The following is an 11,643-nucleotide window of genomic DNA, read 5'->3' on the forward strand; positions in this document are numbered from 1 at the left end:
AGTTAGGTTTTCATAATAGAAGATAATGTCTAATTAAGGAGAAATCACCCAAACATATTAAACAGTGTGACTAAATACATTTTTACCGTGCTGGTATTTAAATCAATACTTCTTGAGAAATGGAATAATTAAACAATTATCAGTAATAAAAATTGCTTTATATTAATAAGTATCAGAGAACTACAAATATGGAATTAGGGGCCAGTAATTTTACGCTCAATTATTGTTATGTTCAATAGCTATGTTATAATTTTATTTCCAAATTAACAACGATCAATCAATAATTATGCATAGCTACTATATTCCTAACCCCAACAGACCTCAAAACAAATGTAGCTATGCCAAAGGCATGCCGATGATAATTACAGACCTACATACCACAAACTTTTAACTTCATCAAAATATCTGCACTGAAATAGATAATTTTTTCTTAATAACTACTCTCAAGGTTATACTCAAACATACCTACATGGGAACATTTTGTGAAAAACAGTCTTCTCAAAAGTTAATTAATGGTTTCTTAGCAAAATAAAATTTTCAAGAGTTTATCATAAAACACTTAATGGTATTTTACTCACATGCCCTATAACTCCTTTGTTTTACCAAGAAGTCAGCGCCACGCTTACTTTACTGAGTCCTAAATTAAAATTTTAAAGATTTCCACTTTTACAGCTGTTTGTATTTTAAACTCCCCCTTCTCCATTTTTATTTAGTGGTCAACGCATGCTCTTAATAACAAATCCGTATTCTTTCATTGTCTTTTCATTTATTCATGTATATGGTCAACAAATAAAATATGGAGACACATTGTTCCAGGCCAAGGGTGACAGCAATAAACAACATAGGGGAGGGGAGAGGACAGGCCATTAAATAAGCGAAGGAGACCATCTCAAAGGGTGACGGGTACTATGAGCAAGAGGAAACGGGGCACCGGTATGACTCTCATGCCTCTACAGGAATGTCTGAGTCACCATGCCAGTTTTATTCGTGAATCCGAGTGATGAAAAATGGTGTCTCTGCTGTCCCTGAACGGCTGGCAAGTATGGTGATACCCGTGTGGTAGATAACTGTAGGATATATGTGCTAAAGACAAGATACAGGGAAATAAATCGTGGCTTAACTTTCTAACAACACTTTTCCTTGAATGTAATAAATCAAGCAAGTAATCATGTGTCACACTTCACAATAGCTAATTGGGTTTAGCCGAAGTTTGGAACATACTCCTACTTAACTAGATGACCCTAAAGCTAACTCAGCCTTAAAGACAACATTCATATGTTCAAGGTCAGTAGGTATTTACAGACCAAGAATAAAGACTTCTTATTTTAAGCTATGTATACTACAAGGCTATTTGCTCCACAAAGAAAGGCAGCTCATAAAAATGTCCATGGCCTGGGCATTTCAAGCACACAGTTGTCAAGGTATAGTGACAGCTAAATTCAAGTTGACTTTTGACGCTAAGAACCCATTAGCCGTCATCAGACTGTGAATTTTGGTAGCGCGTGGAAGAGACACCGGTAATCAAAGAAACGATTTTGTGAATAGTATCATCAGTCTCTAATTATTAGGAATAAATCATAGCACTTAGTAGGCGCTCAGTAAATATCTGCTGAAAGTTAATACCGTGTCAATTTCATAATCTGGGCTTTGAACAGACAGGTTCCAGCCCATTCAAACGGAGTTTTTTGCTTACATAAGTTGGGCCTTTTCTATTGTTAACTTACGATAAAAATATGTTGGGGCCATAACTTGACCAAAAACTAGTATTACTGAAGTAATCATTCAGGCTATATGAAAAATTGTTAGTTTCCCCCAATGGCTAATGGTGATCACCTATAGAACTCAGCTCTGCAGACTCCATGACAACGGCGTGAACGTGTTCATAACGATAATCAGGACTTGTTTTAATAGAACGTTCCATGCATTAAACACATTAATGACCCATGAAATAACTGTTTTATCTGTAACACATTAAGCAACGTTGCTAAAACAACGTATTAATTGAAAGTCTGCTAGTTCTCTTAATGCAAGATTTTAAAAAGTATACAAATGGCATGCCAGTCATTTTACAAAAACAAAAGTGATTCAACTTCAAAATTAGAGCCATACCAAATGATCGTATAAAAAAAAAAAAAAACAAAAACTTCTAACATAAGCCTGGTGATTTTAGACGTGTTATTTTTATATATTCCCTTTTTTTTTTTTTTCTGGTCAAAAATGACATCTGTCTAGATGATGACTTATGAGTCTTATGAATATTTTAGAAGCTTGTAATTTGCTTCGCTGCATGCTTATCTGCTATGGGACATTGTTCTCTCTTTTTCTCCTTCCTTAACAGGTACAGAGACTACCATACTCAAATAGCCCTTCCTTACTTCCATCTTTTTCAATTTTCTAATACTATGTTTGACATTTCTAGAGGACCAGTGTAGCATTTTCGATAAATACATGCTATCCCAATTAAATCCAAAACACATCAAACAGAACAGGTCAGTCCTCTAAACACGAACTATAACGTACGAAGAAAAAGTATGTGAATTATCAGTGTGTTTTATAAATTCTCTTTTTGGGGGGCATACAAAATATCGGACTGGAGACAATTATTTTACTGTCTGTTTCTTGGATATCAAAGAGAATTTTGAAATTCATCAAAGCTAACCTTCTGTTATGTACAACAGGCTAAGCTGAAAAGAATGTTAACAAGTTCAATTTCCATTCAATCAGCACTACTGCTCTCTGAAATGTTTCATTGCAGGAAAGAAATAAAAATAATCTATATGGTAATTATGAGGATGAATCCCCCAGTAACTTCCAGCTACATGAAAGGTCAGTTCTATTCAAGATATTTTATCAGTCCCCTGCACAAACTCCTGTCCTGTCATTTTAAATCTGAACAGCATTTTATTTTCCCATTTACAGCTACCTGCAGAATTAAGTACTTAAGCCAAATAAGAAAAAAAAAAAAAAAAAAAAAAAGAATGTTGAATGCTGGCAGCATAGAGATAAATCGTTCAGCTGCTCTGTCTCAAGCCTCTGGGGCTGCAGATTTTTCTTCTCCTGGTGCACTGTGGGTATTCAAAACTTGTTCAACATGATTTCATTTCATTTCAGGCACTGCCTGAGAAAACTAAATTACAGAATCAATCATACAGAAGGTCAGAGTGAGACTTCATTACAAGTATTGCATGCTTGCATGAATATCTTTCATTTATGACTGACCCAATATGTCACAATAGCTGTCTAGTAAAAATAATCCACTTTCTGAAATTGATGTACTACTGATGTCAGTGCTACTTGCTGAGCAGATTATAGAGAGGTGTTAAAAAAAGAAGAAAAAAAAACCCTTCGGCACGCGCGTTGTAGATTTTTCGGATTGCAATCTTCTGTAGATTAAAATAATTTCCAGATGATCACCTGGACTGACAATAATGCTTAGAGGTAAGGCATTTTTAACCAGAATATACTGTTGATGTCTACTTGCCAACCACATACGCTTTAAAAGACACGTATGCACAACAAGCAAATCGAGGCTGTTCTTTGAAGTCACAAACACACCCACTTTCAATTTTTCAACAACTCGCTTTTGAATACGAGAGCATTATTTGCATATTTTGAAATGTGAATGCTAATCATGGGTCTCGTTTTAATCCCCCCTTTTTGTTCCTCCTTTCTGTTTTTAAATATAATGGCATAAATTTAAGGAAGATAAACATATCGTGCTTGTTGCCAACAAAAATGCAGCTAATCAGTAATGTGACAAACTGTCACTCTAAAGGAAAACCAATGAAACTCTGAAGAAAAGCTGGTTTGATACAACATAAACAAGCTGGCTTTTTTTTTTTTTCCTTATGCGATAGTCTTAATTCACCATAGCAATCCTTCACAGCCAGCCATATTCATTTGGAAAATAAAACTTCTTACTTGCATAAGGTATGAAATATCCATGCACACAGAGATGCCGAATGCATGATGTATAAAGTATTATTTATTATTTTCCTGATGACCTTCCTGAGGGAACACTCCAAGGAGCTGCCATGGAGTATTACGACGTAGCCAGCCAACTCGGTGCCCAGAGGGAGATATAGAAGAACCTTGACATAGCCTATTTTTAACCATGCCTCTGGCGATTCTGAATTCAAGTTTATAGGTGAACATGGCAGGTAGTACATAGAACAAAGCCAACGACACATTGTATTCATCATAATTCTGTCCTAGTACATTTTATTTTTTCCAACATTTGTGATTTAAAATCCCATGACATTTCTTCAAGGTGAAATTCTACTAGAATTTTCAACAAGATGAGGTTGTTTCGAGCCAAAATAAATATCATTCGGGGTTAGCAAAACTTCAGAAAGGCACCAATAAATGTGATGAGATCCACATTTAATACCATGATGACAGCCTGCACTTAGCTTAAGTACTTATACTTTTAAAAATCAATGAAATAATTCAACTGCTTTAGTGATTAGCAATACATTACAAAAGCAGCATTAAAAATTGAGTCCTCTCTCCCGAAGCCAGTCCGTGAAAGCATTGTTCTTTAAGTGTATGTGAATATCATAATTATTTTATGATTCCATCTTTAGTTCTTTCCAATATAGTAAATTCAATTGACCATGAAATGAAATTTCATAGTCAAAATGCCTCCTTTACACTTTTTTATAGCAGCAATAACAGTTTTATAGCTTTAAGGCAAGGTAATTCATCAGATGTTTAATTTAAAGGCAGATTCTTATATTATTAATAAATATTTACCAATTTAATAAAGTACACATTCTAGCGCGCATTGTATGGTCTTTTAACTATTTCCACAACTTTAATGAGCCTCATCGAGCATCTATGAATAATGGTGAACCCTGGCAAACTCCCTTGGTGACTAAACACCCTTTTTATTTTTATTATTTTTCCAGGCACAACACCACGAGCATGATCGTAGAGCAACAGATACAGAACCCTCCCGTCCAGTGTCAAAGGGACAAAAATGTAAGAAAGTCCACAGGAAACAATTATTTGTGATGGCGGGGAACGTTTATGAATACTTAATGACCCTTTCCCGACCGTTGACTGCATTCTTTTCCAACAAAAAAAAGTAAAAATAAAAAAAACCTTGATATTCGGCTCAAACACAGAAGATCACAGGCAAAGAAAATTATGTTGCTGCAATCTTATTTGGGAAAGCAATCTTATATTTCAGAGAGCGCGCAGAATCTCTGCACTGCGAATCCGCTACATATTTTGCAATCGTCTGCTGTCATCGGGGAAATTAACAATGAAATCGGTAAACACCACTGGCATGGCCTAATGTGCAGAGAAATATGTAAACAAGCAACAGGATTTGTTTTTTGTTATACCAACACATCTGTTTCATTTTATCGGGGTTAAAAAAAAAAAAAGAAAGAAAGCCCTATAAACTATTAATTTCGTTTTAAAACGTCTGCTTAGTACCTCACCTAGATAGACGTGCATGCTTTACAGACTATGGTGGAAAAACAAAACAATCCCAGCAGAAGACTTTAAAATACTTAAGAGGATTTACTCTGGTGATTGCTGACTATAATTGCACACTAAGAAAAAGAGAACTAAAATTATTGCATTAGTAAACTTGGCTCTCTGGAGTGCCTTATTGGATGTCGATGACAATAAATAAGACAATTAGGTATATTCCACACCATAAGCCACTCTAGATTTTCCTCTGCTGGTTCTGAGCAATCATTTTTTTCTCCCTGTCTCTGTATCACAGTTCGTTATTTCCTTTGAGGTAGTGGCAGATCGTGTATCATAAATGTTATGTCATAATCCAACAAATGCCAAAGACCTAGGCACCTGATGAGAGCTTCCGTCTCTAAAATCTCACCTTGAACTTTCAACTCAAGTACACCCCTTGGTTGAACCAAAGGCAAGGGAAGACTGGCTGTTTCTAAAGCAATGAATCAGACTCCTTAAAAGTCATTTCAGATCTCAAAGATCTTGTTGGGTCATCCTCTTTCACGTAACTATCAACCAACCCAACACCCTCTTATCCAACACCAAGGCATGATCTAGCACCTGTGTTCGTGCAGCACCAGGAAGCACAACACCCATGTCCACCGGCAGCTAGGCAGGAGCACGTACGTTCAGAACACGGGCTCTCAGATCGTCACCACGAGAAGAGCGAAGGATAAAAAGAAACTCCCAAGCAATCAATTGGCTGCCTACCATATGTAACCCACTGCTATGAAGCACGCCATCTTGTTCCACGAGATTTCTTGAGATTGTAATGGAAGGAAGATCCAGGCTCTGTGGGGGAAACTGGGGTGTGAATTCACTTCCCTGGGAAGGCACCGGGTCGCCGAGGCCTTGAAAGGGGAGAAGCACATCCGGCATGCCCAGGGCGGGCTCTGACTCTGGAGGAGGCGTGATCGGGGGGATTTCGAACTCCTCGTCCCCGAGGCTTGGCGTATGGAATGTCTGCTAGAAGGAAACAAAATACAGATATCTTCATAGTCTGTTCCTATATCTTATTTCTCCCTGGAGGGAAAAAGAAAGATTTTGCATGAAAATACGACGTAGCTAGGCCAAATATTTATCTCTCCAATGAAAACATCTTAAACCCAGATTTCCATATATAAAGTTTTGCTGATCATTCTGATTAAAGATTTAAGTCTCATTATCATATGGTTTTAATGGAGTATCAGTATTAACAGTTTTTTAATGCGTACTTAATTAGCAACATCTGTCTTTGTTGTTAGTGGGAGCATCGGCGACATTAGATTTGGCTATATAACAAATTGCCACTTTATTGATATGTGAGTGAAACAGCTCAAACCGCTTACATTATCCACATGCTTCATAAAATGCTGACGGTTTTTAGTGCACATACGCATTAATCCAGAAGTGAACATTACACATATTTACTTTCTGTCACAACATATAAAACAAGTCATATTAAATTTGTGGTTTGCTTCCTAAATTTCCTTACTGGTATATTCCCAAGAGTGTTGAATGCTTCTAGGGAAAGTGTTCCTGTTTGTAATACATTTTATATGAGGCCTATCGGAGCATATAGGCATGGGTTCCAGGGCTTTTTTTTTTTATAAAACTATAAGAAGTTATTTTCTTTCATATAAAGATTTTGATAAGTATTTATCAGAATATTTTTCTGCCAGTCCTCAACTTTTAAAGACTGCAGAACGAGCACAGAGATACACTGACATAGATGATACTAGTGCCATTGATACTGCTCACTTATCAGAGTAAATAACGTACTTTTCTTCACTGCGACTTAAGATTCTCAAAGACAGTGTTTCAAAATACAGCCTTGGGATGTAAATCAGGGCTTCCTTGTTCAACCCCACTAACCATCTTTCTTAAACTAGAACTTGGATTTGGGGGGGTCGGGATCTAGGATATTATTCTTGGTAGGGTGAAGAGCTTGGAGAATATTTCTTATTTCCAGCTCAGAGGGTCCAAATTATAGTTCATTCATTCATAGGAATATTTTTTGAAGAATGAACTGGTGCAAGATAATTTGAATTTTTATAACAGTCAAGAGAACGAATTGAGAGCTGGAAATCATCATCCTTCAAACTAGCAATTGATGATATAATTTAACAACCACCTGAGAGAAAACAGAAACAAACTGAAGGAAAAAAACAAAAACAAAAACATTTTCTTGCATACAGAAACTGTCAACTGTTATTTTTATCTCACTAGAAATAAAGAGGTCACAAGCTATGGGAGTCCATGGCGGACAACTGAATTAACATCTTGAGATTCTTAGCAGGCTCAGGATATGCAAAACATTACAGCCCAATAACACATTTAAAAGCTAGAATGAAATATTCGATTTTCTGACATATTTATTCTAATAATGACCCCCAAAAGGTGTTGATTTCTTACTGTGGTACCCTGAGTTCTCAAACACAAAGGGATGGATTGGCTGTAAACGTGGCTGGCTAATGAACGTAACCCTATGGCTGCATTTGCTGTTATTTTGGCACTAATGTGGTCTAGTAACAGATGCAACTGTAATTTGTGACTCATTTGCTACCCCATTACTGCTTAATGAAATCTAACATATCACATTAACAATACGGATAAACACTCATTCTTGATATGTGGCATTTGGCTGTTTTCATTACCACTGTAATTAACACTTGAAATATTATTTCAATAAATATTTAAAGTACTTTAAAAAATGGTCAGGGTAATCATGACACAGACAGAAAACACAAAGCAAACGTGTGAATTTCAAACTCGGAGCATCCCAGTTCTCGTCGTCTTATCTATAGGGCAATATCTATGGGGAGGAGAATGGTTTCCGGCACATTGTCGACTACACAGCATCAACCCTCCAGTCTTCCTGCATTAGTTCGCACTCATTAAAATGTTAAAAAAAACAAACAAACCCACAAACAAACAAACAAACAAAAAAACCAACAAGTTCACTTTTAATGCAGTGATTGAGAAATCAGGCACATGCTATAATGTGGTACAGTAACATTAATTTGGGCTCTGTTTTTTGTTAAAAAAAAAGACGTACAGCGAAATCATTATACTAGAATTCCTCTTAAACTTAAAAAAAACAAAAACAAAAAAAAACAGCTTATGCTAGGCAGTCCAAACGAAGGGGGTTTTCATTTTTACTTGTGTTAAGGAATAAAGGAGCTATCTTATATATAATATGTCCCTACAGTATAATTTTTTAAGAGACAAATTAATTTTAATTAGAATTTAGTATATTATTATATCATAACCTAATAAAACAATACAATAAAATTCTATTACAATATCTAACCAAGGAAATGCTAAAATCTTAAACCACTTTTAAAGAGAGGTAGTATGTTAAATATAAAGTTTAGAAATACCTTGGAGAAAAAAGTACCCAAAACACTGGCTAGTTGAGATTTTTATAAAAATAACCATGTACGGCACCAACAAAAAAATATATTGACTTCTGCACACTACGCCATATGACCAACATCGGATTAATCATTTAGAGTGTCTATGATTACTTCTTACAGATATTGACTTTTCGGTGTTTGCCTTGAACATGTTAAAGTAGTGTGTACATGGTTAAATACCATCTGTACTGAAATGTTCAAAACATTTGTTCCTTTTGATAAAAATGCAAATCTGGAGAACTGTTGTATCAACATATAACAGCCAATGTCTGACACGGTGAATTATCACAGCTGGAATTAAATTGTCTCTGAGCAGCTGCTGGCAGTAGAGCTTTCATCAATGTTTGATTCAAATGTAGGGAAAAAAAAAGCCCTACAGAATGAAACATCATGTTGTCCTTACAGATGGGGTTTGTGTTCATTATCACAAACAACACAGCAGCCAGTGCCAAACAATTTTCCCTTATCTAGGCTGTCTTCTTGGTTAGAGAGATGATGGTCACTGTAAAAATGATTGATCTATGAATACCCTTAATTCTAGATTCCTCATTTTTTTCCCTAATAATTTCTCGACGTTAATTTCTTCCATACTGCTTGCCTCCCCCGTACCAAGATCATTTACGAAGCCATTAGGATTTTGACTCTCTGGGGTCAAGCTAGTTCAGTTTCCTGTATTTGAATGTATTTTGCAAGATGAAGATTTTTTTTATCGCAGAGACCGCCAAGAGGAAATGCTCCATTTGGACCAATTTCAGTTCTGTTTGTTCTTGTTTTAAAATCTTAGCTCTCACACAGTCTACCATTTTTAGGAAACCATTTTCTTGATCGAATCAAGATCGAGGTTTTCCCGGAGGGCAGGCCCCATGAGCCCAGACAACAGCCCTATGTCAACGAGTAAGAAATTCAGAAAAAATAGCAACGAGAAGGTGTTCGTTCCCATTTGCTCCGAAAAACTGCAGACAAACCCAAGGCCAACATGTTAAATATAAAGTTCCATCACCCAGTTTTCCCAGCAATGCCTACGTCTTAAAGAATGCCTACTCATTCATTCATTCATTCATTCATTCAACAGTTATTGAGCACCTACTATGTGCTAGGCACTCAGCTGTGTGGATCTAACAAAAACCAAAACACTCATTTCACATCACTTCCATCGAAGACCCAAGAAACTATAACACTCTTCTGCCCAGTCATTTCTCAAACCATGGCGACTTTAACGAAATTATCCCCAGAGTTACGCGAAGTTCAAATATTTTCTATTTGAACTTACAAGCTAGGTTCCAAAATAACCACTTATTTGCTTAGATACTAATAGAGTTTGGGTAGATATTATAGACGTTCTTATACATTTACTTTTGTTTGCATGTGTAATTCTTTTCATCAAGAGATGTGCGTTAATTACTATCGTTCATAACAGCCTATGGACAAGCACCTACCAGACTACTTTATCTCCAATAGGTTTTTTTTTCTAATTTCTCCTCCAAAATTGTTACCTTATGCCACATAAGAGATAAATTTGATACTCTGCTTCTCCCTTCAAGCCTTTTAAATGGTCTAGATCACACACAAAACGTGAACAGACACGTCAAGACAGACTTACCTCACTGGCTGCAAAGAAAGCGTTGTTTGCCTCAGCCATATTCATGTAGTTATTGTTATTTGCAAACTGAAAGAAAACAGATTGTTTTAGGTTACCATGCAGCATAATAAAGAATTCTGGTGGTTTACTTAATATTTCATGGGATTTGGAAAGAATGCTGGTGTTAAGAGATAAAAGAGTGATTTTACTGAGAACCGTGACAGGTTTCAAAGCATCATGCTATACATACTATGTTGTCGGCTGGTTCCCCTCAGAAAAATAAAGCACAGAGTTAAGCTACCTCGATAATTCCAGAAAATAGTGTTTCTCATTGAGACTAATGACAAAGGGAGACAATTACAAACATTTGGCCAATGGGTCACTGGTGGGTGTTGTTGACTGACGTGGCATTTGTCAGAGGTTAGAAGAAAGAGTGTCCCCCCACCAAAATCACCTTGACACATTTTTAAAGCATGTTGGGATTTCATAGCTTACTTTTCAAGAACAGATGTCACAAGTGTGGGTAGGTTAAAATGTGAATTAAATGGAACAGAATCCAATTCCCAGGACACGGATTCTATTTTCTAGTGAATGGGGTGTGGCGTGAATATAAATAAATAATAAGACCAAAGAATATTTTTTTTTAAATCTCCAGAGTTTAAAATGATATCTATATCCATCAGAGCTGTTGAAAATAGTGATATTTAATCTCTCAATGTAACATTAAGTGCAAAGAGGTTTAAAAAATAAGTGAGATCCTATGAACATGGCAATTTTCGTTTAATCCCCTAACACAATAGGCCATTCATTCCATCACGAATAAGACTGTATCAGCATCTCAGACATAAGCTCTTTACTTCATGAGACCTGTTATCAAAATGTAAAACTTAGATTTGGGCAGAAAATGCATTTTCGGGTCTGGATGGTATAAGTAGGCACGTTTTGGTTGCTTTCAACATTCTGTTATCGGTCCGGCAATATGGAAAGGCTCCGTGAACATAATTATCTGGACTTTTATTATTTTCATGATTTTTAAATGGTAAAAGAATGCCCTCTTTTTTATAAGGTCTATGATTTCCTTCCTTTAATGCATCAAATGACACATGGGTTTGGTCTCTAATGGATGAATTGTATATATCCATTCGCTAACATAAATAGAGTTAATATTTAAAGTAGAAGGCA

General features: G+C 36.1%; 1 protein-coding gene across 5 annotated transcripts in view; it reads right to left on the reverse strand.

The window, feature by feature from the left end:
- Positions 1–11,600, reverse strand: part of TOX3 (TOX high mobility group box family member 3) — a 29,745-nt gene extending 18,145 nt beyond the window's left edge. The window contains exons 1-2 of one of the 5 annotated variants that reach the window (XM_039880861.1): positions 10,483–11,595; positions 6,196–6,450 (exon numbers count right to left, since the gene is read on the reverse strand). In XM_039880861.1, coding sequence (XP_039736795.1) covers positions 6,196–6,450; positions 10,483–10,587 — 360 coding nt within the window. In that variant the 5' untranslated portion in view covers positions 10,588–11,595. Of the gene's footprint in view, positions 1–6,195; positions 6,451–10,482 lie in introns of all 5 variants that reach the window. The other 4 variants (XM_039880862.1, XM_039880863.1, XM_039880860.1 and 1 more) reach the window with 4 other exon arrangements.
- Between the last annotated feature and the right edge of the window lie 43 nt (positions 11,601–11,643).

The sequence above is a fragment of the Pteropus medius genome, unplaced genomic scaffold, assembly GCF_902729225.1.
Source record: "Pteropus medius unplaced genomic scaffold, Ma_sr-lr_union100, whole genome shotgun sequence".
NCBI lineage: Eukaryota > Metazoa > Chordata > Mammalia > Chiroptera > Pteropodidae > Pteropus > Pteropus medius.